The sequence below is a fragment of the Anabas testudineus genome, chromosome 24, assembly GCF_900324465.2.
Source record: "Anabas testudineus chromosome 24, fAnaTes1.2, whole genome shotgun sequence".
NCBI lineage: Eukaryota > Metazoa > Chordata > Actinopteri > Anabantiformes > Anabantidae > Anabas > Anabas testudineus.
This window is the reverse complement of record NC_046632.1, coordinates 12,459,479-12,486,173: the sequence shown is the minus strand read 5'-3', so window position 1 is coordinate 12,486,173 and position 26,695 is coordinate 12,459,479. Positions and strand designations below refer to the sequence as shown.

At 44.6% G+C, this 26,695-nt stretch overlaps 3 protein-coding genes across 4 annotated transcripts; 2 read left to right on the top strand and 1 right to left on the bottom strand.

The window, feature by feature from the left end:
• Window positions 1-256: 256 nt before the first annotated feature.
• hpcal1 (hippocalcin-like 1) lies at window positions 257-8,561 on the top strand. Its single transcript, XM_026341396.1, has 4 exons — window positions 257-517; window positions 5,072-5,573; window positions 6,365-6,470; window positions 7,916-8,561. Exons 2-4 carry the CDS (start codon window positions 5,196-5,198, stop codon window positions 8,011-8,013), a joined length of 582 nt encoding a protein of 193 aa, XP_026197181.1. The 5' UTR covers window positions 257-517; window positions 5,072-5,195; the 3' UTR covers window positions 8,014-8,561.
• On the bottom strand, window positions 8,553-13,866 carry pdia6 (protein disulfide isomerase family A, member 6). 2 transcript variants are annotated; one of them, XM_026341393.1, is made up of 13 exons: window positions 13,755-13,773; window positions 13,317-13,458; window positions 12,542-12,599; window positions 11,967-12,093; window positions 11,712-11,818; window positions 11,492-11,628; window positions 11,156-11,270; window positions 10,550-10,690; window positions 10,314-10,398; window positions 10,122-10,194; window positions 9,880-10,038; window positions 9,675-9,771; window positions 8,553-9,237 (listed from the first exon to the last, which is right to left on the bottom strand). In XM_026341393.1, the coding sequence occupies exons 1-13, from the start codon at window positions 13,771-13,773 to the stop codon at window positions 9,166-9,168; spliced, it is 1,332 nt and encodes a 443-aa protein (XP_026197178.1). In that variant the 3' UTR covers window positions 8,553-9,165. The 2 variants fall into 2 exon arrangements, with proteins under 2 accessions (XP_026197178.1, XP_026197180.1); XM_026341395.1 differs by having other exon boundaries at window positions 9,166-9,237; window positions 11,492-11,625; window positions 13,755-13,866.
• Window positions 13,867-16,353: 2,487 nt separating this feature from the next.
• LOC113149330 (potassium voltage-gated channel subfamily F member 1-like) lies at window positions 16,354-19,154 on the top strand. The gene has a single exon (XM_026341392.1). It carries the CDS (start codon window positions 16,553-16,555, stop codon window positions 18,050-18,052), a length of 1,500 nt encoding a protein of 499 aa, XP_026197177.1. The 5' UTR covers window positions 16,354-16,552; the 3' UTR covers window positions 18,053-19,154.
• The last annotated feature ends 7,541 nt before the right edge of the window (window positions 19,155-26,695 follow it).

Sequence of the window (26,695 nt, the reverse complement as noted above, 5' to 3'; positions counted from 1 at the left end):
GGACGGAACCAAGCTGAGTGTAGGGGGAGTGTTTCTTTAAATAACACATACATTACAAAAAGGTACGAATTTATTAACGTTATTTAAATAACAACTATATTTCACTTTGACACTCAGTGTAAATATGGCACTTTACGCAACGTGTCCACCTCTATTGCAGCGAGACGAAGTCAGTTTAATCGTCCTGACAGTGGAAAGGAAACCCTTCAGCAGTTGTTTGGTTGAGTCGGATGAAAACCGAGCTCTGTGCCACATCTTCCACTAATGATAAACCCGCGACACCGGGAACTGGACGCAGATCGGACCAAGATCTCTCAGTGAGGATAGTTGATCAAAGCGCAATTGCGCACTCCGGTCCAACTTTATATATATTGATAAATCAACAAGTGTGATCCGACTCTGAAAAGTCAGGCGAGCATCTTAAATTATTCTCGTGCTGGACTTTTACAGTTTTATCAGTAGGAGGAGGTGTTAGGTGTTTCTGGAGACTCATAAACAACTGTTACTCCTAACACAGGTAAGTGCGCACGACTTTATTACAAAATACTTTGGTGCGTTAAAGCTACTGTCACGTCCAGTCTGCGGTGGAGGAGAGTGTTACAAGGGCTACACCCATAAAAGACCAAACTGCACCCTAGCCACACTTTAAAATATGTTAAAATATATGAAGACTCGAGCATGTGGTTTTAACCAATGCAAACTGTGCAAGTAAATACAAATATACTGTAAATAAATCCCGACTAAATGTAAACGATATGTATGTGTTACAAATAGTGCTGGGAAAATATGGTAAAGATTATTGGGTTATGACTATTTATAATGTGTGCACGTCAATTTAAAGTGGTTTAGTAAAACTGTTGATGTTGTTCTCCACTGTTGGAGAAAACACATACAAACCACAACAATACTTCACTTGGTTGAGGTCAGCACACCACACAGCTCCATCTGCTATCAGCAGTGATGCACCTTGTGTTTTGACTGCTGTCATGGCCAGCATTAACTTTATCCTATTCTGCCCACCACAACATTAAAATATTAAAATACTAAATACTTAAAATACTAATTTATTGATGGAGGATTGACAGGTAAAGGTGCATCAGGCTCTTTTTCTCCATCCCTTCAAATGTAGTCTCGCCATAATTGCGCTTGCCAGGCCACTAATTTCAACTACTATGCTGCACTTGTGATTGTTGTATCTCACAGTTTTTAATAACAGGAACAAAGCCAACATGTGAAGAGCGTGCATCCAGAATTAAATAGGCCCACTCACCAGTTGAGTAACTGATGACAAACATTCTTACAAACTCACAGCTAAAATAAAAATAAGCATAATACATTTTCAGCTGTGAACTTTTGCTTAAAAAACAGTTCAATTTAAAATATGTGATTTAACAATTATCACCCTGGACATTATCAAGCATGTGGTTCATTCTGAACACTGTGAGAAAAGTGCTGTTTTAGAGATGAGACAGAATTTAAAACTCGCAGTAAACATTTTAAATATGCTCCCACACCGTAAAAAAGTACTTGTTTCCACAGTCTCGATATATCTCCTGCCCCGTGTGTGCCCCAGATTGATAGTTACACCGCCTCCTCCTCATAAACCTTAGCACTACTATCCTGTTGCCTTGACTACTGGTGTGTCAGGGGACTTCATCCTGATCCACTGCGTGATTTTCTCTGACACGCGTTCAGAGAGACTCGCCACGAAACAGCGCTGCAGGCAGGAATAACTGGAGAGCTAATTTTCTCTTTTTCTTTCTTATACACTGCACCAACTCCTCACCCACCTGATGGGATCTTAGTTACCAGCACTACACTGTAGTTCTGGCTGCAGAGCTGCTCTGCTCCTCCACAGCACAGCAGGCTACACGCACCACTAAAATGGGAAGGCTGCTTTCTCTCTGTTCACTGAACCATAAGAGTGTGTTTGATTTACATTCCAGTCAAAAGAGGCACGATACTGACAGCATGAAAACAATATTTCCCCGGTTATGTTTGTGCCAAAAGGGAAATGAACCATGTTAACCATGGTAATCAAATGTATGTTCAGTCTGTTCAATTTGAGGAAAGCAAATCAAAAATTGGAGGCATTCAAGTGATTAATAAACTTTGTTTGAGGCCTGCAGTTGTCTTGCTTTCTACATTCACTAACTGATGTACTGTCAGACGCATAATGAGCTCCATCAGCTGTGTGTCATGCTTTATGGATGCGCTATGAGGAGTTTGGCTGTGCAACTCCCCCCATGTGCATCTGTGTGCTCATATGTATCAACAAAAACACCCTTCCTCTCTTCTGTTCTGACTATGTTAGGAATTTCTTCCTTTGCTGCACATGGCGTACTGAACATCTGCTAAAAAGAAGGCCTTGTTTGTTGTGACAAGCCATCGCACAGGAAATGAGGTGGGCCTTAAGAATGGCAAACAGCAGTGCGACTGGCCTGGTCGGATATTTTCGGGGAACCTCCATGAAGTGGGTGGGGGGGGGGTGCATGCTGCAGTGAAGAGTGTGTGAAACAGTCTCATTAAGCCGGGAACACGCTGGAAAAAGTGCATCGTGCAATACAGTGCTGGGGGTTGGGGACAAGGAGAGAGGCTGTTTCTGTGTAATCGAGGGGAATTGTGAACTCTGAATATGGAATGGTGATCTCGGGCTGTTGTGTAAAGTAGAGTATGTAGTATAGAGCACAAATGTGCATCGAGATGACCACTGTACTCAGGAAGGTAACAGCGAACCGCAGAAGCCCGAAATAAACACAGCAGTTTGCTTGCAGCAGTATTTCATCAGACAACTGTTTACACTTAAGACTTGCCCAGATATTTGCTTCATCAAATGCCCAAATATCATCCTACTCCCCCTCTGTTATCCTTAAAAAGAAATAAACTAAAAGAATATAGAATAAGTCTTAATTTCAACCCACGTTTTACTCTTGGGAGTTGAGGCTTCAGTGAGCACATTTCACTGGAACCTTTACAACTGTTTTGCAATTCAATCTCTTTGATAAATGTCTTTGTATGATTTTAACTAACAGTGTTTTAACACTGTCGTGCTATTTTCTGACAGGACGCGAACTCTCAATTTAACCCCAGAACTTCTTGAAAGCAGCCCTCTGCACTCGTCCAGACTGGAATCTTGTAGTTTCTTGTGGTTTTGTGTGTTGGAGGGATTAAATAGCAACGCCCATATTTATGTCTGCTCCAGCTCAGCCTGCACACTGAGTTGTCCTGGAAAAGTCCATGTGACCCAAAGCCGAGGAGGTGCTGTCGCTTCCTCATCCTGTTGATAGAGAGGAAGGACTATGGTCAGGCCTGCAGTCCTTTTACGCAGCCTGGACTCAAAGTGTTCTGGAAGTGAGCATCACTTTTGCTGAAGTACGTCTCTCCTGCAAGCTTGCTACAAAAATGACTTAGACATCAAATAATCCTGTTATGTGAGAGCTTATTTAAGGCGGTTTTATGGGTGACAGTGGCAGTGGGTCAGAAATATCTCAACATCCGTTGAAAATATTGAAATTAAATATTAAAAAATGATGTTAGTGGAAAAAAAGCTGGTGATCCTTTAACTCTAGCACCACTATAAGGGTACCATTTCAGTTTTAATTCAATTACCATACATGCATTTATTTTTAGGTCCGAACATTTTTTAAGAATTCGTGTCACTGGCTGTTTCTCACCCTATTTGATGACCATGATTCATAAAAGTGCAGGAAATTACACCCGTGCGACAGTCCTGTGAAATGAGGGTGTCTGCATGTCAGAAAAGACCTCATCCAGATTCGTACTGCTCCCATTTGTTCGGCATCAGAATCGTTCAGGTGCCAATAACGCGGGAGCAATGGGATTTCAATAATTGAAAGAGAGAGAACATGAGGATAATACATCTCTCTCTCTCTCTCTCTTTTCCATAAATTCATTAGGGGTAACAGAGGGGTGGAGGTGTTATTCAGAGGGACTAGTATGTAATTGAACTACTGGCACTAGCAAAGTGGCTCATGCAGTATAGCTGGAAATAGTTTTCCTTTCTATGTGTCATACTTTTTCCATTCTTTCTTCCTCCCTGCCCACGCACATCTCTCTCTCTGTCCCTCCCACTCACTCTTTACCAGATACTGTACATGTTGTGAAAAATGAACTCAGGTTTGACTATTTTATTCCTTAAAGCTCAGATTTCAAGTTGTAGTCATTTGATTTTCACTATTGATTTATCAGCTAAAGCAGGTGGATTTCTACTTTTTTTCCATGTTATCAAAAGTCATGACCGATATTTTCTTATCCTTTGTGAGATAAATAAATAAATTCTCTGTCGTATTTCTTCAGCTTAATCAGTGAGATGCAAGTATAATACTTATTATGCTATTATGGCTTTATTCTGGATGTGTTGTGCTTATGCATCCTCATATCCCCAATGAATACCCCTGCATACATGAATAAGATAATAAGAATAAGCATACAGATTTTACTAAATAACCATGGAAACTGAATTCACACAAACCACAGAAAGCAAAGGTGAATAGGCCCAGGTGGTCAAATGCTTCGTGTGCTTGTTAGCTTTGGTATTTTTTAGCCATCTTTTGTGTTTCTCTTTCATCAGTACGTGAACTCCACCTGCTTAAAATCAATTAGAATATCCATTTTCACATAAAAGTGGGGATTATTGTCGAGGTGGATGCCTGGCCGTCTCGGTAAGAGTCAGTATCAGCCTGACCTTTTAGGAAGCGGATTTGCTGAGAATTACAAAGCCCCAGGACACTTGTCCTCCACCGGTGAAGGGTCGATAAATTATCACCGAACCATTGGATTAATACTGTATCCACGGAGACCAGGCAAACTCCAATCACAGACACACGTGCCCACATGACATCTAGGTTGTAATCTTATCTCTATTTTTCCCCTGTGTGTGGACATGGTGTCAGTTTTCCAGGTTTTCTCCCGCAGCTTGTTTACCAAAGAAGCATCCTCAGCACATGTTTAATGATAAATCACCGCTGCAAACTGTGAGGAGTTATTGAACGCATGAATCATTTATCATATTCACACACAGTTATTAATGAGGGTTGTTGTTGTCCTGCAGGGGGAGAGGACGCGGGCCAGCCTTCAACGTGAAGAGCAAAAAAGCACAGGAAGAGAGGGAGAAGTGAAAGGAGAAGCTCGACACACCAGCCCAGCCACCTGCCTGTCTGAGAGAGTGCTGTGTCATGGGGAAGCAGAACAGCAAGCTGCGGCCTGAGGTCCTGAACGACCTGCGAGAAAACACAGAGTTCACTGACCACGAGCTGCAGGAGTGGTACCGGGGCTTCCTCAAGGACTGTCCCACGGGCCACCTGACGGTGGAGGAGTTCAAGAAGATTTACGCCAACTTCTTCCCCTACGGAGACGCCTCAAAGTTTGCTGAACACGTCTTCCGTACGTTTGACACCAACGGCGACGCCACCATCGATTTCAGGGAGTTCATCATTGCCCTGAGCGTGACGTCTCGCGGAGGGCTGGAGCAGAAGCTGCGCTGGGCCTTTAGCATGTATGACCTGGACGGCAATGGGTATATCAGCCGGGCAGAGATGCTGGAGATAGTTCAGGTGAGGAAAAACATCGTGAGGTCAACACATTTTAGTCTAGTCTCTAGGTGAAATCTGTGAGTGTCTTGCTTTGTCAGTCCAAAACTTAAAGATATTTAGGATTTAACAATCACAAGACAAGGAAAAGGAAAAGCAGCAGGCATAAGGGGCTGTTTGCTGCAGAAATGACAGCCTATGCTAAATATATGCATTTTTGCTGGCTGTCTAATAACTGCTTTTAGGCTTAGCATTCATTTGCACATTCATCTTCACCTCACCTCATGGATACAGGCTGCCCTTTCTGTTTTTTTCTTATCACTGTGGCTATATTTACTCTTCCAATATGGTGAGCTGAGCAGCCTGCAGAGCCATATCAATATTGGCTCAGTCCTTTGTGTTTGTGGATACAAATGAATGCGAAAACACACGCACGCACAAGGTGTACTGTATAGCGTAGAATTCCCTTTTTCATCAAAACACCTTTATCTTATGAAAGACAAAAACCTTTAGATAAAATGCATGTCCCATTTTAAAAGATGGACTAATATGCACAGTCTTTCCATGCATCTGACTCTGCTGTTCAGATTTACATACAGTGAGTGCAATAACAGGATGAGCTTTAGTTGCCAGAGCACCGTCATTACCAGGTAGCAACAGAAAACAGGTCAAAGCATTCATACAATACATGTGACAAATGTGTAGCAGGTGGAGGAACATGTTGTTTTTTGTATCATTAAAGCTCAAAGGCTCCAAACAGATAAACAAGAAAATTAACTTTCATGTAACAGCAATCATTTTACCCTCTTTTGAAGGCAATTTACAAGATGGTGTCGTCAGTGATGAAGATGCCTGAAGATGAGTCAACACCAGAGAAAAGGACTGACAAAATCTTCAGACAGATGGACATTGACCATGATGGTAAGACTGGTGTTTTATACATTATACTTTCATACAGTATGTGTGTATTTCTGGAGACAAATAACCAGCTTTCATTTTTAATACTGAAAGTTTAAAGTGTAAATTACACCTTTTTTCTTTGGTTCCTCTTACAGGAAATTTTTTTAAATAGAGTTTCTTGCAGCCCAGATGTGCAGCACTTTGTAAAATCATTCCGTCCTCATTTTTAGTGACTACAGCTGCAAAGACTCAGAACGAAACTGAAAAAGTGAAACGACTAAATACGGGCAGTGAGGGAAAACCTGCCATCACATTAAAACAGCCGAAAATATCAACATATCATGACGCATCCGTTCTGTAAAAGACCTGAACTACAGAGCAATTGTTGGAGTCAGCAAGAGAAAGATGATGTCACATAACAACATGGCCTTGCATGAATATAACCCACAAGATCATTATCAGTCTTTATGGTTAACCACTTCAGTGCATACAGGTTGACAGTTAGTGATAAAAAAGGTGGCACGACTCTTGTGATGTGCACTTACGTATTTCACAAGTTCCAGATGCATTTGACACCTCGCTAAGATATTTAGGGCACGAGGCAGCAGAGCAGTTTGTTTTGTTTGGCAGCAGAAGATCCAGAGAGTCTGAAGGTTACATTATATTATTATTATTATATTATAGCGTACTATATTTGTGCGTATGTTTCTTTATAATCTCACATGCAGCAGAACAGGCCTACAGCTACAGCTGTAATGGAGGATAAGTTCATCAAAACCCAGTAAACCCTCCTTCCTAATGCAATTTGCAAGATGTTGTGTGACAGAAAGGTGAAGTCACTTCCAACAAATTATTCTCTACTGTTTTATTTTATCTTTGTGGTGGATTAGTCAAAATTTAAATGAAGCCATAGAAGCATTTGCAACACGTATTGATTTTATTTTGAAGAGCTTATTATTGGCTGCTCAGAAACTTTACTTGCAGAAACATTAAGTATAAATGTAGAAATGCTCATTACTAAAACAGTGCAAGGATGCACTTACTTGCAATGGTTCATGGATCTCAAAGTCGTGATGAGATCAGAACTATTAATGTAATAATTACATTTTAAAATGTGTAAATTAAATATTTTATTAATGTCTTAATTTAATATTTATAGAGCTGAAAAATACCTGTATTCAGGTTTTAATCAGCACAGTTAATTACATGACAGCAGCACAACAGCACCACCTGCTGGTTGACAGAATCATTCAGTCATGAAATTGTAAATGCAATTTATTGTAAGTGTCTTTTAATTTAATTTGTCTGTAAAATAAGTTTAGGACAGCAGTGATAACACTGAGCCACCTAAGTTCAAATGGACTTATTTCTGTGGATTTTGGTGGGTGGGTGGCTCTTGAATGATTCCTCTGTCACGTGTTCGACTACTGGTGACGGAGAATCTTTTTTTGGTCTCTGCTTCACAGGAAGATTGTCTTTGGAGGAGTTCATTAAAGGTGCCAAGAGCGACCCGTCCATTGTCAGACTGCTGCAGTCCGATCAAGGAGCTTCTCGTCAGTTCTGAGGGCAGAGACAATGACACACATTCACAGCCACATTCATCCAGCTTTATGCTGTACTCCTGACAGAGGCTTGGTCAGCATCACACCCACCTAACCAGACAAGCTTTTCATTTTAAAAGCACTCCATGTTGAATGTTTACATTAACAGATGCGTGTCTTTTGTTAGTGTGGCTCCTCCGGGGACTACGATGTACTTTTCAGTTGTTGGTATACTCAGTTTATGCATTTCCAAAGCTCTCTTGCCTTGAAACGGTTTTCACCTGTTCTCCATAAAGAAGTGCCATATCATAAATTTACACTGATTACAATACGTGCTTGGTAGTATTATAAGTATTATGTCTCCCAATATGTTACAGCAAGAGGAAACTAATTACACCACTTGGTATAATTTGATTGGACTTGTGTTATTGTTGTTCAGCATATCAACAGTTGCTAACTAAGTTACAATTCGGAATAAGCTCTGTATGATTTGGTATTGCATGCGCTCAGTGATATGCATTTTCTGATATTGTAACAGTTTACGTTAATAAAGACGCTGTGATTGTTTTTATTCCTTTTTATTTTTGTAACAAAAATGTCCTTTTGTTTTCACACAATTGAAATAAAGTCGTGTAAGAAAAATCTACACAAGAAGTCCCACAGTAACCCCTTGTCCTGTACAGACATTATGCAAACTCACCAAGATTCTCAGTCACTGATTTAAAAAGGAGAAAGAAAATATATTTAGTCACACCATTGGACAATGAAGTGTTACTTTGACAAGTCCACGTTAAAAGTATGTGCTCGAGGGGGCGGGGGGCTGAAGAGGGACCAATGTTTGGAAAAAGACTCGAATGAACAACTGAAATGCCACTTTCAGAACCTCCTCTCCTCAGCTGGCGACAGCCATGTAAATACGCAGCTTCTAACGTTCAGCAGGTACGTGAGGCAGAGTTCACTCCAGGGACACCACACACACACTACCCCCTCCCTCCTGACCCTGTGTGAAAAATGATGTGAGAAACTGCAGGTGTCTCTCATGTGTCTTTTCTTGAGTATCTCAGTAACGGGGCGACCGGGCCTCCCATTCGTCCACAGGAGAGGAGAGGCGGGTCACGCGGGACCAGACCAGATCCAACCAAGGAAGTCTGGCTCAGATCCCGCCCCATTTGGGCTCATAACTCATCCTTGTCGAAGTCATCATCCAGGTCTACGTCACTAAGGTCGTAGTCCTCTTCCACAGGAAGCTGAGGATGACAAGAGTTTAAAATAAAAGACACAGTGACCAAAGATGGAGCTAAGCATGAAAAGTACCCTGTGACCCGTTTATAGACATCAAATAAGACATTTTTAGAAGCAGAGCTTGAAAGGAAACTTTTTATTTTTTATTTTTTAAGTGGACTGCCAAAGAATCCTTCTGAATTGATTTGAGCTCTTGAACCAATATGCAAGAGTTTGCTAAACGTTTCCTCTCGATGCATATTACGTGTAGTACAGAGGCGTCAGGAAGAGCGTTACTTTAGGTTTATCTGACGGGCAGATATTCAGTATATCAACTATCCTGAATTATTAGTCGATGGGCAGCTATGCAGTATTAATTCCAACATGGATGCTATAAACTGCATTCACAGCTATTGCTACATAGCAGCTAAATTTACCAAACCACTGTGCCTCTCCCACTCACCTGTCCATCCTTGCCGTCCCAGGGTTCAACGCTGTAAATCTTAGGCATGGTGCCACCTCCCAGTGTGGCCGTCGAGCCACGGCCCACAGACAGCTCCCTGGGGAGCAGATCAACAACGTGAGCCCCACCTATCAGCCTACGCTGAAGTTTGTGTTTGTGTTTTATTTTCAATAGTTTTGCACAAAGCGACAACAGCACCACCTACCTGAGGAACTCGTGAATGCCAGTCTCACTGAAGGAGCCCCTCAGGAGAGCAAACTTCATCTTGCGTGTGTTGATGGCCGCCATGGCAGGGTAGCCAAATCCACCAATACCCAAAGAGGCCTCCAGCTCCATCTGAGCTCCTGCCTCCGTCCACAGCCACCTGACGAAGGGAGAGTAGGTCATTAGTCACAGTCACAGTTTGTCAAACTCAGTGATGCTCCGTGACTGGTCTAACATCCTTACCCCCACATCTTCTTCTTGTACTTCTCAGCCATCTTCATCATCACCTGCAGATAGTCGTTTCTACCAGCGGCGCCTGTTCAAATACAAAGACCGTGGATGGTGAGTGTTTTGGTAATGAGAAAGAGTTCATCTGTTCATTCAGCACCTGGCATCTCATCTGTGCTACTGTTTTTGTGCTTCGTGTGATCTCACCTGTGTCCAGGATGTGCGGCAGGACACCGATTATACACAACTGACTGTCCTCACAGGTCTTCTTCAGGACGTCTTCATTCAGGATCTGAGAGACAAATACAATTCACCATTAATGTTTGATGTGAATTTGCATTAATTACATGTCAGTATTACACAAGGGGAGGTAAAGTTTATGTTCATTGTCCCTTCTAATGCCTAAAGCTGATACTATACCCAAACCATACAACTGTACTGACCTCCAGCAATTCAGGAGGAGGTGCATTTTCAGAGAACATATCCAAAGCTTTCTCAATAATGTCACCCCGGGTGCGTCCCCCCTGGTAGTCCTCTGGCTCCTCGCCTTTGCGGAAAATCTTAATGGTGGGAAATCCACGGATCTAGAAACACACAAACACATTTTTTTTAGGTTCTGTATTTAATTTGGGATTCCATATGAAACATTTACTAACATATAATATAATCTGAGTGGCATGTCATTATATTTCAATACAAACCACTTCAAGACTTTGCTTTTCATCACTGCATCATATCCTTTATTGCAACTAAAGAAGCAGAAGAAAACTAGGGCTATATTCACAGGGAAAGATTTACCAGCTGCAGAAGCATGATATGAATAATGTACTGCTTTTATAAAACAGAAACACTGATAAGAGAACATCAAGAGTTCAGCTTCTCTTTGAAGATGGATTTCCTCGGGTCAAGTCGCACGAGTGGGAAAGTCAAAGCCACATATGCAAAAACACAATAACTACCCATCCCAAGACTCACTTTACTGGTGCCCAGTAGATCATGTTCAATTAATTTGACTATTTAAATTTAGTTAAACTTGCCCAACGACTTACCCCATAACGACTGGACACAACCTGGTGCACAGTAGCATCCACAGCTCCAAGGCGCACTTTGCCCTTGGTCTGCTCCTTGACAGCTGTAGCTGCAGCCGTCCACTCAGGCTCCAAGCTATTGACAACAGAAAAGAGAGATGATTAGGAAAAAACATAATACTGATACTAATATACTGATATTTATTTTACAGCACTTTTGAATGCTTTGAGCAATTCAAATATATTATCTCTATTAACTAGTACTGTGTTGGCTGAAATCTTACAGATGAATATGGTCACTCTTGTTCTAACTTTTATCTACAGCGCAGGATGGACTGTATCAAACGCCAAACTCACTTCTTGCAGTGTCCGCACCAGGGGGCGAAAAACTCCACCATCCACACGTCATTACTCTCCAGCACCATCTTGTCAAAGTTGTCATCAGTGAGCTCAACCACATCCTTCTTGCTGCCGCCGCCGCCGCCACCACTCTGCTAAAGAACAACAGGGTTACTTGACCACGCTTACTTGACCGGGTGTTTCACCGTTCCAATTTCATTTGACTCATTTCGTCTACCTGCTTGTTGTAGCCAGAGCTCCCAGACTTGCCACTCAGCCGGTCTTTCACCAGGCTGCGCAAAGCGTTCATGGCTCCATCCACGATGGCCTGGCTACTGCGTCCACCTGAGGGTCGAAAAACATGCAGACTTCTGTTATTATAACACTTTATTATACAACTAAAAGTCTGCCCAGGCCTAAAAACAAGTTATTTACTGAGAAAAGAAAGTGCAAATGTGTTGCCTCTCTGACACTGCACTGCTGTCAACTGTACCTTGGTACTCCTCTGGTTTGTTCTTATTTGCTCCAAAGATCTTGATGGTGGGGAAACCTCTCACGCTATATTGACCACCCAGTGACTTGTGCTGGTCTGCGTCCACAGCACCAACCTTGACAATCCCCTGAAGAATTGCACAACAACAAACAGCTTAATATTTCCACTGTCAACTTTTAATTGCAGTTAAATATAGTAAACGTGTTAATTTTCCTTACATAACATTCACACTCCCGTCCAGAAAAGTGTCAGATCATACTTTCCTATGCGTTTTAACATCTCTCCCCTCTGTTTGCTGTAATTCTCACTGCTCATTTACACTTCTGAACATTTTAGGAGCCCTGATATTCCAGGAAAGACTTGTAGTTGAGTGATTCTTTGTTGTCACACTTTTCTAACTCAAGCAATGTTTCTCTCAACTAAAAATAGAACCGTTCATCCCACAAAATACCAGAACCAGAAGCATTAAAATGTAAAAATGCAACTTGATAACAGATTTAGTCTTTTTTATTTACTTCTACTGTTTTTTTTAAAAAGGTAAGAAATGCCAAGATGACAAGAGATGTTGTGTTTACCTTGAGGGCTGTGGCCGCTTTCTTCCATTCTGGAGCCAGATTCTGACAGTGGCCGCACCTGCGATGATAAACAGAGGTGATAAAGTGAATACTACTCCTCATTCATACTGATGTTTAGGATTTTATGCTTACGATTTAATTTTCCAATAGACACTCTGCAAAAACGATGACAAGCAGTATTCAAATACTGAATAATTTATAATAATTGACCAGAAAATATTCCTGTTGTCCTTTAGTGCTTTGTCACTTCAATTAGTCACCAAACGATGGAGTCTTAACACATCAGGCGAATATTTAACACCCTTCATTTACATAGACTTTAGCTGTGCACATATTCACTGGCTACTGCTGGTCCTGAGCTATAAAGCACTTTATGGTCTGATTCATGAATATAAACTCAGTGTAGATTGCCCAATCCAGGTTTTGTTCAATTCAAATCTGGGAACATGCAAGAACACACTATTCAGCTTATAATGTTTGTCACTAGGTGTGTGTGTGTGTGTGTGTGTCCTTGCTTCTTGCCTGTATCTATGATAACACTTCTGTAAAGTCCTTTAAATAGCCGTAGCATGACATCCTTCACCCGGATAGACCAGCTTGCTTTTCCATAAGACTGCAGAGCTTCCTCTGATCATGTCTCAGGTTCATGCTTCACTTTCTCACATCAATTAATATGGGATGTATGTAATAAAGAGATCACTGTGTCACTACTGTTCCTGATCTGGTGACACCTGTTAGCTCTGAATAAATGTCCACCACAGCTGCACGGACTCACCAAGGAGCGTAAAACTCCACCAGCCACAGGCTGTCACTCTGGATCACCTCCCTGTTGAAGTTGGAGGGGGTGAGCTCGACAACATCATCACTAGAGGAGTACATAGCCTGGATGGACAGGACCAGGGAGCAGCCCAGCACTCCTGGAGGAGGAGACAAAGCAATGAATGCTCAGTAAACCAGCTCAACATACATGCATGTAAATGAGATTTAAACGCACGATTAGTGCAAATAAAGAATAAAGTGTGAACTGAGTGAGTAGTTTATTCATCCATTGACTAAACGACAGCTGAGGCCTGGCTCTGCTCCGTGCATCTCAACTCCCATGTGCAAGCCACAACTAGCGCAACAGCAACAGCGGAGTGGAGGACTCCTACCGTCAAGAAACGCGCACACGTTGCGTTTTATACGAAAGAAAAAAGGTGGTTGAGTTACTCACCGAGAAGAAGCGGCCTCATGGTTTCAGCTGCTCTCGACGTGTCTCCTCAATCTGCAGCAAACAACACACAAGAGCGGCCGGAGTCTCCCGGAAAAGTACATCGGAAAGTCTCACCGTGGCCCGCGCTGATTGGTCCGCTGCTGCCGACGCCGAGCCTCAGCCAATCAGCGTGCGCCGTGTAGTTTAGTAGAGGGGGAGGTGGGGGGAGAGAGAGGGAGCAGCCAGGATGTGAATGGAGAGGAGTTTGGCAAAATGAAAGTGATGGATCAGGAGAATGGAAGGAGCCTGCAGGCTGCAGGGCTGTGCAGAGAGGACTGACAAGAGGCCACATCTCAGAAGATAGATCAACAAACTCAGATTTCATAGTTGAGTCAAGGCACAGGTGGGCAAAGTGAGGGTGGAGCAGGCTCCAGGCCAGAGACTGTGCAGTGGAGCTTTTCAGACATCTGCAGTTGCTGCCGTTCAGGTTGCAAAGGAAACCGCTGTGATTGAGGAGAAGGAGAGTGAAGAGACCCGGTTTACAAGCTTTGTGATGACATGAGCTGCACACAGTAGAGTCCAGCAGTACTCATAATGGCATCACTAAAAGATTGTATAGAATTACTTAGAGCAAGACTTTGGAGGAGAATGTAGTGTTTCTTTATAGATGGCTCAATAGATCTGGAAACTGGATGTACTGCAGCTGCATACTGGATTTCAGTACTTTAAAAATATAACATTTTCCCTCTATATCAGGACTTTATGTTCGTGTTGCTGCAGATTTTATCTCTCAATGTGATGATGCTAATTAGAAAGGAACCTATCGGTGTGTAGACTACAGTTTTACTGTACAATAAGGGGTTGACTGTTTGTGTCCTTTGGGTTACTGTCAAATTTACAGTAGAAGGAAGTGAAACAATCCCTTAAATCATAGTCCGTGAATATGCAAATCCAAAGCTGAGGAAATATGAAGGTAAAACAACCAAAAAAGCAAGTGTGGCAGACGTTTTGGGGTGCGATTGATGCTGGAAGACGTCTGTATAACATTCAGATTTTATGTTGATTTAAGAAGGAAGGTGAGCAGGAACCGTAAAGAAGAAATAAAGGACACACACGCCTTAAAAAGTCGCTTTATAAAATAAGCAGACATCCGAGTGGAAGTTGTGTTCTTGATCTCCCCAAAACTGAAACACAGAACGCAAGTAGAAAATCATTGATCCATTTACAGGACGGCTGGGCACCTGGACTACAGCTGCTATTTTAAGCTGCTGGTTGTTTATGCAAAACAGTAAAGAAGCAAAATATTCTCAAGAGTCATAATAACAACAATGGGACCTCACATAAAAAGACATTTCTATAAAGAGATGCAAAACAACAGTAGAGGGATGAACAATGACAAGGAAACACAAACAGCTGTGTTGTTTGTACAGTGCCCTCCATCATATATACCTTAACCTCTACACTCCATAATTAAAGATAATGTTATGTAAATGTAGGCAGTGATGTTTAGTACTTAAAAAGGAATATACCTAGTATTTATAAAAGGAATATACCTAGTATTTATAAAAGGAATATACCTTTCCAGTGTATCCTTTTGGCTACTGTATTGTGAGGGTAGTGTCACTAGGTGGAGACAAACAACAAAGCAAAGTACAGTAGAGATAGTGTGATCAGTGCCTATTAATAATTCAGGGTAGTTTGCAGCACAACTGAGTCCAAGTTGTAAAAAATGTTATTGTGCAGATGCCTGATGTTCTTAATGCGGCTACTGATTGTATTCGGCGGTGAGACCAGTTGTATTATCCAATCATCCCTATTGGCATCACTCAAGAGCCACAATACCATGGTCTGATATTGTAAAAGCTTGAGTTAATTTTGGAGTTATTTTGTGATAGTCCATCTAATAAAATCTAATTGGATGGTGGATAACGCGTCTTGGGGATGGAGACAGGTTTTATTCAGGCTACAGTTGTATAAAGGGATGATTTGTGCTGCATTTTAATCGATTACCTTTAACTAATTGTTGTTCTTCGAGCAGCCACCGAAAACCCAGCGGAGTGCGCATCCCTGATTTCCCTGTTTGCTTCTCAATTCATCACATGTCGCGGAGATTTATGTTGTGCTGTGCCTGGCTGCACTCTGCAGCATCAAGACAGCTGCAGACACACGCTGCACCAACGGGAAACTCGCAGCCAGGCTTAAAATTAAAAGCATAGTTTGGGTTAAATCATATTGTCACGTGTGCACGTGAGCACTAAAGAAAATATTTAATATATAATAATACAATTCAATAATTTGAAGACAAACCAGTTTATCCACCTGACATATTAATGAAGTGGCATTTGGGGATTTGGCTGTGAAGTAAGTCCTATGTGAGGGAAATTAAGGCTGGAGATTAAACGGCAAGTTTATTATGTACCACTGGTGAAAGAAACACTTTCTATTAAAACCTGCAGCTCAGTTAAAATACTTTATTTGCCTGTATGTGTTTTGTTTTGAAAGCGGTGCTCAGCGTTCCTCTGGTTTGATTGCGGCTCACTTGACATTGCGCGCACGTCAGTGCCAACTTTCCTAGAGCGCACAGGCGCACTGTTCACTGCCACACAAGGCTGCACTGAAGTGAGGACACTTCACGCTGCAGCCACTTCTGGTCAAACAAATGTATTTTTTGACATAAAGCACAGGGGGCTGGAAGATTTGTGGGGATTTTTACGCACAGCGCCAGAGCTCATGGTGACTTGTGTTGACTTTGCCAGTGAACAGTTGTGAAAACCTCGATCAGTTTGGCTGTTTTTTGGGCGGACTTGTTGCCAACAAAAATGTGGGGGATTCAGAGGACGCGCTATGCAGATTGCAACGGATCAGAAGCCAGTGAAGAGACAGAAATTGTGGTGAACATCGGCGGGGTAAAACAGGTGCTGTATGGGGACGTGTTGAGCCGCTACCCGGACACCCGGCTGGCAGAGCTGGTGGACTGTTCACTTAAGTCTTCGGAAGAAATATCTTTACTGTGTGACGACTTCGACCCTGACACTGGAGAATTTTATTTTGACAGAGACCCAGAAGCGTTCAAGTGCATAATTGAGTTGTATTATTATGGAGAGATTCACATGAAAAGAGGCATTTGTCCGATTTGCTTCATGAAGGAAATGGAGTTCTGGAAAATCGGCTCTGATTTTCTGGATGACTGTTGTAAATACCACCTGAAGGAAGTTGAAGATGAACTTGCAGAGATTGCAGAGAAAGTGAGAACTATCCTGGTGGATCGAGAAGGGGATCCGTCTGCAGGGGGATGGCAGCGCTTCCAGATCTGCATCTGGAGGCTGATGGAGAAGCCGGATTCCTCGCTGCCTGCGCACATAATCGCTATAGTTTCTTTCATCTTCATCCTCGTCTCCTCTGTGGTCATGTGCGTCGGCACCATCCCAGATCTACAGGTGGAGGACTCAGAGGGCAACCTCACGGAGCACCCGACTCTGGAGATCATCGAGACCGTGTGCATCGGCTGGTTCACCATTGAATACCTCCTGCGTCTAATTTCCTCCCCTAACAAAATCAAATTCGTTCTGTCTTTCATGAACATAATCGACTTCTTGGCGATCATGCCCTTCTTCGTGGTGCTGATTTTGACCTCTTTCGGAGCAGGAGTGATGGAGCTGGCTAACGTGCAGCAAGCTGTGCAGGCTTTACGCATAATGCGTATTGCGCGCATTTTCAAGCTGGCACGCCATTCCTCGGGACTCCAAACCCTCACATCTGCCTTGAAGAGCAGCTTCAAAGAGCTCGGTCTTCTCCTCATGTACATGGGCGTGGGGGTCTTCCTTTTCTCCGCACTGGGCTACACTATGGAGCAGAACCACCCGGACACCCTGTTCACCAGCATCCCACAGTCGTTCTGGTGGGCTGTGATCACCATGACCACAGTGGGGTATGGAGACGTCTACCCCAAGACCACTTTAGGTCGGTGCAACGCGGCCATCAGTTTTCTGTGCGGCGTGATCGCCATAGCGCTTCCTATACACCCCATCATCAATAATTTCGTGTTATTCTACAACAAGCAACAGGTGCTGGAGACTGCGGCCAAGCATGAGATTGAACTGATGGCGCTGCGCTCCGGCGACGAGGAGCTGAAGGCTGAACCCGGCGCCCATAAACACGTTTGCGGTACAGGCGAGTGGGGGAACGCCATGCACTCCTGTCACAGTGACACATACATCCCCTTACTGAAGGATCCCAGAGGAGTGGCAGGCATCCACACCCCCAGCATGGATACAAGCTTTGAAAGCACAGCCGAAGCCACAGAGTATTTCATCTCGTGAGCACTGTAGAGCCAGACCGTATGAAGACAAACGTCAAAATCCTTATTCATGTTTGACTCCAAACCCTAATCGCCAGTTCTGGGTTAATGATACCACGATGACTTGAGATTGTAAATAGTGTCATAAAAATAACTGGATAGCAGTAATAGTCTCAAAGTACTTTTTAAATACAGTGTTTTGAGAAATCACGGCTGTTAACGGGACTTGTGCTTTGTCTTGATGAGCTGCGCCTTTGCGCAGTGAGTCTCTGTAGGCTGAGGGGTTCTGTTTGAACAGCCAGTCCACTGATTCCCCCCATGCAGGCTTCTTATATAACATCCCCCGATCCCTTCTTCACACTCACGCTGTAGACAGCACTGTAGCCAGTTCCACTGTACAGAAATATATCACTAGGATCTTTTTAAAAATAATGAAGCACCTCAAAGAACCGAGAGAAATGTAGTTAATCTTTGATTCTCTTATGAAAGACTGAGAATTATAATGGCATAAATGTCACTACAACGCATGATGTGAACACAACAGACACTAGAGACTGATGATGTGTACTGTAGAGAATATAAAGGTAACTAATCCAACATAACATATACGAGGTAGACAGGATTCACATACAGATATCTGCAATGTATTTATGACTAGTCAGAACTGCAGTTGAAGACATCCGCAACTACAGTTTGACTAGTCACAATTCAAATTATAGATATATGTAATTCTATTTTGATTTCTATTTTGATCTTTAATTACATTATGACTAGACAAAATTCAAATTACACATATCCCTAATTAGGGACATTCTAACGTTATCTTAATGACCTTTTCTGATATCTTAAACTACTGAAATTTCTACTTGCAATTTATTTCTTGATAACTTTAATTGGATTTTTGACTGGTTAAAGCTGTGTTGTAGATATCTTAAATTTAGGTTTTGACTAGTCAAAAGTTATTTTAACATGTCTACAAACACATTTAGATATCTTGTAAAGGTTTAACATAAAATGGTTAGACTGATTGAATATACATAAAATTATATGTAAAATTATATTTCAGCACAACTGTATGCTGATTAGCAAGAATTACTGTTTAAGATATCTACAATTAAATTTGGACTATTTTAAAATTTCATTTCGGACTAGATGACATCAGTGATATCTTAAACTAGTTTCCCATTCAAGTCAATGAGCCATTCTGACTTGTCAAAATAGAATTATAGATATCTTTAATTGAAATTGTCAAAATATAGTTGCGGATGCCTTTAATTACAGTTTTGACTCAGTCAGAGTCATGATTACGTTACAGATATCTGTAATGTACACTCTAAATTGGAGCAAAGGCATTGATGACATCATTTCTGAACTCACAAAGGTATTGTGACTAGTAAATATGTAAGTGTAAATTTCTTAAAATGGGATCCTTACTGGTCAGAATTCAGTTGCAGATATATTCTAATTTTGCCTATTTGCATTATAATTTCAACTAGTCAAATTGCCATTTTAGATATCTTAAATGTGATTACGAGTGTTCAGTTTAAAACTCTTAAACGGTAAAACGGCCTGCCATAGGCAACATATCATCATCTCTCTATGAGCTCCTTGGCATCTGTGATTTCTTCTGTAACTGACACTCAGTGATTGTGAGGTAATATATCAGATATAAAACAGGAATGTTAAAAGCAACGACTGTGCCAGTGAGTTGCAGCTCTAGATATGATCATGTTGCTGACACCAGGACCTCAGAAGCTTCCTTGGCTGCAGGACACGTCCCTATAATGGGTTTAAATTTTGCATCAGCCGTCACCACTCAGCAACTCCCTGAAGGGTTAGTGGAATAAACTTGACCACCAAGTTATGAGCAAAGGAAAAGAAGCAACAAGCTGGAGGTTAAACGAAAACAGTTCTGGCTGAGCTATGAAACTTCAAAATTAGTTTTTCAGGTTGCAGGCTTAAAAATCTCTGTGGCGAGGAAGAAAAAATAAATAAAAATATCTAAACATAACCTAGAAGGTGTAAGAATATTAATAGGGCTGTATCTGCCTGTCAAACATGTGTCTCAGTACATTACTGCTGTTATTGTGATGGAACATAAAGGGATGATGTTTTTCACACTGTGTCCCATGTTTAAAGAATGAACTTTAAATTGGCCTAATGGGTGCTATTTTTGAAGGTTACATTTTCACAGTTTGAAAGGTCTCAACTCCTACACCATTAGTTTGAGTGACGTGAAACTTGCTGCACGAACAATCCTTAGAAACAACAGTGGCTGGCACAGTAGGGGAGCTATAATTAAAAATTGACATGTTTAATTCAAATGTCACGTCTCAGATGTCACTGGTTTGTGTGGCAGCCCCGGAGCGGTGTCACGGCTGTGTTCCTGCGTTGTCTTAGAGAAATTTTGTGGAATACTGTACGTTTAATGTCTTAAATGTAAAATCATAAAACAGAAGACTAGAATAATTCCCGCTGCTACAGTAATAGAAGCAGGTTGTCTGAAAATAAAATGGTGCAACAGGAGTTGGGTGATTGATAGGTACATGAACGGATTAGGAGGAAATGGTGCACTGGAGACCGCCGAGTACAGGAAAAGGCCCCCCACCCCTCCTTTAAATGACCTCTAGACTGAAACAGACATTTAATAACTACAAATCACATTGTTTTCATTTCTTTTTAGTCCCTGTGCGTCTATTTTTGGTCAGTTTTCTTTTAATGGTTCTGACTCAGGGGCCCTCTACCTCTTAGACACCTGGGTGTGTGCCTGGTTGACCCATTAATCAAGCCATAGACATGTCGGTTTGTTTGAGTTTGTATTGTGGGGTGCATTTTCAATTTACCAGTGACTTTTTTTTTTTATTAAGTCGCACCTTTCACTTTAGTCAAACTTTAGTAAAACTGTATCATAAACAGACTTTCAGGAAGTTGGTTTTAACTATTAATAATATAAAATGCTACAATTGCATATATTTTCCACTCAGATAGTCAATTAATCAGTTTGGTTAAGTTTGCATTTGTACTTTGAGCTGGAACAGTAGTGGTAGACGTTGATTAAAAAGGCGCGTACCACATGATGTATTAAAGGCTCAAATTGCTAAAAGTAAATATGTATCAGTACATTTTAGGTAATGTGTACATGTTGAGGCTACCATGACATGTACTGTACATATCTGTCACACCTCAGTCATAGCAGTGATCAGGTGTGAATGTGCAGGGATCAGTATGCAGATTTAAAAAAATATAATTGTACTTTTCAATCAATAATTGATTCAATCTATTATTTGGCTATACCTCACAATCTTGCACCTGCAAACTTAAGTGCTGCACAGTTTAGGTCACACATAACTTAACCATAACCTTCACCTAAAGGAAATACACATTTTCATTTACTGTAAAGGTTAAAAATGTCATGTACGCACTCATGACATAATCCAATTGTAAGCGTCAGTGTAATCTTCAATAATTTTCTTTTGGACTTGATTGGCTGTGGCATATGTTTGGCCTGATGGGGGAGCTAAAAGTAAAGGTCAAGAATATAAAAGTTGAAATACTGTTATTGCTACATCATATGTCACAGTGAGATGGAGAGAAGAAGGGTGATATCTTACTGCTGCCTTACTGACAAGGTGTCTGCATCAATCCCTGGGACAAGAAGTCGCTTTGTTTGATTAGTGAGAGGGCACAGATTCAGTACTAGCTACCTCTTCAGTAATGTTTTCCACTTAGCTCTAGTCTAAGTTATGTAGCTTGAAAGAAAGATCAAGAAGGAGGTTGGCCAGTACCCTCAAGGCTGTCCACCCACACGTGTCCAACACAGGACTCTGCTATCTCTCCTGGCCAGCAGCACATTCACACATGTCAAAGCCTGAGAGAAAGGCCTTTGTGCACATTGAGAGGTGGAGCCGGAATGTCAAAGATGTGTATTGTGCAACGGAACAATGTTCCTGCAGCAGACCCACATGCAAGTACACAAGCGCCTTCACGTTCAAATTTAGATTTACGAGCACTCTTGCATGCAAACATCGTCCCACCTCTCAACCTTCAGGTTCATACTAATTATTGCATAGACACACACACACACACACACACACACACACACACACACACACACACACACACACACATACACACACCCATATACCCACAGCCATGTGTGATCTACACTAGTGGCCCACAGGCTAATCACCACTTTTTACACCTACATTGTGGATATCTGTGGCATTCAGTGGGTGTTTAAGAAAACAGGTGTTCATGAGCATTTGCACAATGTACTCATTCCAAATAAGCTAAATGTATAAACAAAACAGTCATGATTGTGAGAATTGTACATTTGCTGATGGTTGTTCAACTCATTTTTGATTTAGAAAGCTGAGACAGCGAATTCAAGTGAGGATGGATCCATTGATCCATTTTTAAGACATGGTTCACGGCCATTTTGTTGTTTTGTTAGTGTGACTGTGAATGCAGTTGTTTACATTTATGTGCATGTGCAAAACAGATTCTTCTAAATCCTCAAAACTGGATTACAAACTGTGTGCATGGGTGCTGGGGGAAGGTTATTTAACCCATCAGCTACGATTCAATGGTGTCTCTGTTTTATTTCTGGTGTTTACATTATCTTGCTGAGATTTCATTTCACTGCTAAGCCTCCTGTATGTACAGTTGAGAAGAGAAGAATGACAATGTAAAGACTGAAGCATGCCTTGTTCACCTCAGTACGATACTGCTGTGTGTGCACTTCAATATTCAATTAAATCTTGTGTTTACTCGTGGATCATGCTTGTAGCATGCTGTAAATAATCACAGTTTGACTGTCAGTGTCATGGTTCCAGCCTCGTTGCTGCTGGTGCTTCCCCCCGTGCTTTTATTTTGGCGGTTTCCTGTTTCCCTTTCCCGTTCTGGTCACATGCACTCACCTGATTGGTCACACCTGGCTTTCCCCTGGAGTATAAATACCGGCCTGCTCACCTGTTTCCCCTGCCAGATAGTCTGTTTTCAACGCCTGAACACTATCCAGCAATTATCTTGGACTGACTCTTTTGGATATCTTGGACTCTGCCTGATCTGGACCCCGTCTCTTGCCTGACCCCCTGGTGCTGTGAGTTCTGTCTTTTCCCCCCTGCTCACGGTACCTAACCTGTACCTGGACCTGCCTGATTCCCTTTCCCGGACCTGTCCCCTTTCTACTCTGTCTACCCTGGATTCCCCCTTATTGGACCAGCCTGACCTGACCCTGCTTCCCCTCTGGTTCAGTGAGTTCTCCCTCTGTTCTGTTTCGCTCCCTGGTTGTCCCCTTTCCTGCTCTGTCTGTTTGGACTGCCTTTGTGTATGACCTGGATTGTCTTTCCGTTGTGGATTTTGCCTGCCGGACTTAACTTTGAACTGCCTGCCTGTGTATGACCCGGATTGCCCTCGACCTCCGAGCTAGCTCTGTGGATACTGTTTGGACTATTGTCTCGTTGTGCTTGTGTGACTCTGGTGTCTCTGTCCATGTGCTCTCTGTCAGTCGGCCATTTTGGTTTTGACGTTGTCTTCCATTTTGCCCATGTGCTCTCTGTTGGTCGGCCATCTTGGTCTTGACGTCACTTCCGGTTTTCACCCAGTCCACCATAATCACCCGACGTCATCTCCGTGCATCTAGAGACTGTTTCATCCAATTCATCGATTGACTGTTGTTCTGTCCTTTTAAATAAAAGATTGACTACTTAGTTCTGTCCTGTGTTATCTCTGGCCATGGAGTCCATCCTCCAGCTCATGACAGAACTATCTGGCCACAAAATGGACTCCGTCAGAGACCTGGCCTGGGGGGGACTTACCTACCCGCCCAGCTACCGGGAGGAGTACTCGTACCTGGACGATGATGATTACCTGGATTCTCCATATTACGGTACACGTCTGGCCATTGCCCCGAAACCTGTCAGTTATATTAAATCCAGATACCTGCGGCGTTTCCGCCAGAAGCGGCGGAATCTCCAGGCCACAGCTCCAGCTTCAGTACCTGCCTCCGCAGCTGCGCCAGCCACAGCTCCAGCTTCAGTACCTGCCTCCGCAGCTGCGCCAGCCACAGCTCCAGCTTCAGTACCTGTCGCCGCAGCTGCCTCAGCCTCAGTTCCTGTCGCCGCAGCTGCCTCAGCCTCAGTTCCTGTCGCCGCAGCTGCCTCAGCCTCAGTTCCTGTCGCCGCAGCTGCCTCAGCCTCAGTTCCTGTCGCCGCAGCTGTCTCAGCCTCAGTTCCTGTCGCCGCAGCTGCCTCAGCCTCAGTTCCTGTCGCCGCAGCTGCCTCAGCCTCAGTTCCTGTCGCCGCAGCTGCCTCAGCCTCAGTTCCTGTCGCCGCAGCTGCCTCAGCCTCAGTTCCTGTCGCCGCAGCTGCCTCAGCCTCAGTTCCTGTCGCCGCAGCTGCCTCAGCCTCAGTTCCTGTCGCCGCAGCTGCCTCAGCCTCAGTTCCTGTCGCCGCAGCTGCCTCAGCCTCAGTTCCTGTCGCCGCAGCTGCCTCAGCCTCAGTTCCTGTCGCCGCAGCTGCCTCAGCCTCAGTTCCTGTCGCCGCAAGCTGCCTCAGCCTCAGTTCCTGTCGCCGCAGCTGCCTCAGCCTCAGTTTCCTGTCGCCGCAGCTGCCTCAGCCTCAGTTCCAGTCGCCGCAGCTGCCTCAGCCTCAGTTCCAGTCGCCGCAGCTGCCTCAGCCTCAGTTCCAGTCGCCGCAGCTGCCTCAGCCTCAGTTCCAGTCGCCGCAGCGGCTCCCGCAACAGCTCCAGTTCCGGCCTCCCCCACCGCAGCTGTTCCAGTCACAGTCTCGGTTCCTGTCATCATGGCGGACGTCGCCCCCCGCTCCTGTCATCATGGCGGACGTCGCTCCCGCTCCTGTCATCATGGCGGACGTCGCTCCCGCTCCTTTCATCATGGCGGACGTCGCCCTCCTTCATCATGGCGGACGCGCTCCCGCATCTGTCATCATGGCGGACGTCGCTCCCGCTCCTGTCATCATGGCGGACGTCGCTCCCGCTCCTGTCATCATGGCGGACGTCGCTCCGCTCCTGTCATCATGGCGGACGTCGCTCCCGCTCCTGTCATCATGGCGGACGTCGCTCCCGCTCCTGTCATCATGGCGGACGTCGCTCCCGCTCCTGTCATCATGGCGGACGTCGCTCCCGCTCCTGTCATCATGGCGGACGTCGCTCCCGCTCCTGTCATCATGGCGGACGTCGCTCCGCTCCTGTCATCATGGCGGACGTCGCTCCCGCTCCTGTCATGGCTACTGTGTCTGCTGATCCTGCGGTCTGTGTTGCGGCCACCGCCTTGACACCTGTCCAATCCCCGGGCTTGCCTAGATCAAGAGGATTGACACTGTTCCTCCCGGCTCCTGCTCACGTGCCCCAGCGGCTCCTGCTCCTGCTCACGTCGCCCCAGCGGCTCCTGCTCCTGCTCACGTCGCCCCAGCGGCTCCTGCTCCTGCTCACGTCGCCCCAGCGGCTCCTGCTCCTGCTCACGTCGCCCCAGCGGCTCCTGCTCCTGCTCACGTCGCCCCAGCGGCTCCTGCTCCTGCTCACGTCGCCCCAGCGGCTCCTGCTCCTGCTCACGTCGCCCCAGCGGCTCCTGCTCCTGCTCACGTCGCCCCAGCGGCTCCTGCTCCTGCTCACGTCGCCCCAGCGGCTCCTGCTCCTGCTCACGTCGCCCCAGCGGCTCCTGCTCATCCTGCAGCCTCTGCGGCTCCTGCTCATCCTGCAGCCTCTGCGGCTCCTGCTCATCCTGCAGCCTCTGCGGCTCCTGCTCATCCTGCAGCCTCTGCGGCTCCTGCTCATCCTGCAGCCTCTGCGGCTCCTGCTCATCCTGCAGCCTCTGCGGCTCCTGCTCATCCTGCAGCCTCTGCGGCTCCTGCTCATCCTGCAGCCTCTGCGGCTCCTGCTCATCCTGCAGCAGTTCATGATCTGGTTCTGCTTGCCACGGCTGCTTCTGCTGTCCCAGCTGCCATCATCGCTCCGACAACCGTAGCCACCACAGCTACGGTTCCTGTCACGGCTCCATCTCCTGGGACCGCAGTCGTGCTGGCTCCTGCCCTAGCTCCAGCTGCTGCAGTCATCCCGGCTTCTGGCTCTGTTCCTGTTCGTGCTGTCACCACAGTCGCAGCTACCCTGGTTGCTGCAGTCACGGCTGCCCTGGTCACGGCAACTAATCCAGTCCGGTACCCAGACGCGTCAACACAGAGGTCAGCTTCACCATCTGTCCTTTCTCCAGGCGGGTCGACGCAGAGGTCGTCGTTACCGTCTCACCTGTCTCCGGGCAGCACGACGCAGAGGATGTCGTCGTTGCCGCCTACCCAGCCTGTTCCTGTCACGGATCCGGCTCCTGTTCCTGTCACGGATCCGGCTCCTGTTCCTGTCACGGATCCGGCTCCTGTTCCTGTCACGGATCCGGCTCCTGTTCCTGTCACGGATCCGGCTCCTGTTCCTGTCACGGATCCGGCTTCTGTTCCTGGTCCTTCAGCTGTCGCCGCAGTTGCAGCCACCTTGCTTGCTGCAGTCACTGCTGCTCTGGTGTCAGCTGCTGCTCCGGTCCCTGCAGCCGCCAGGTTCCCAGGCGGGTCGACGCAGAGGTCGTCGTCGCCGTCTCTTCTGTCTCCAGGCGGGTCGACGCAGAGGTTGTCGCCGCCGTCTCCGCAGTCTCCAGGCGGGT

Excerpts from the sequence above, each read along its gene's own strand:
- pdia6 (XM_026341393.1), bottom strand. Across the intron at positions 10,195-10,313 it reads GCCGCACATCCTGGACACAG|GCGCCGCTGGTAGAAACGAC; the intron begins GTGAGATCACAC and ends GTATTTGAACAG. Across the intron at positions 9,772-9,879 it reads GGCATTCACGAGTTCCTCAG|GGAGCTGTCTGTGGGCCGTG; the intron begins GTAGGTGGTGCT and ends TCTGCTCCCCAG.
- LOC113149330 (XM_026341392.1), top strand. The coding sequence starts at position 16,553 with ATGTGGGGGATTCAGAGGACGCGCTATGCAGATTGCAACGGATCAGAA.
- hpcal1 (XM_026341396.1), top strand. The coding sequence starts at position 5,196 with ATGGGGAAGCAGAACAGCAAGCTGCGGCCTGAGGTCCTGAACGACCTG. Across the intron at positions 5,574-6,364 it reads AGATGCTGGAGATAGTTCAG|GCAATTTACAAGATGGTGTC; the intron begins GTGAGGAAAAAC and ends CCTCTTTTGAAG. Across the intron at positions 6,471-7,915 it reads GATGGACATTGACCATGATG|GAAGATTGTCTTTGGAGGAG; the intron begins GTAAGACTGGTG and ends TCTGCTTCACAG.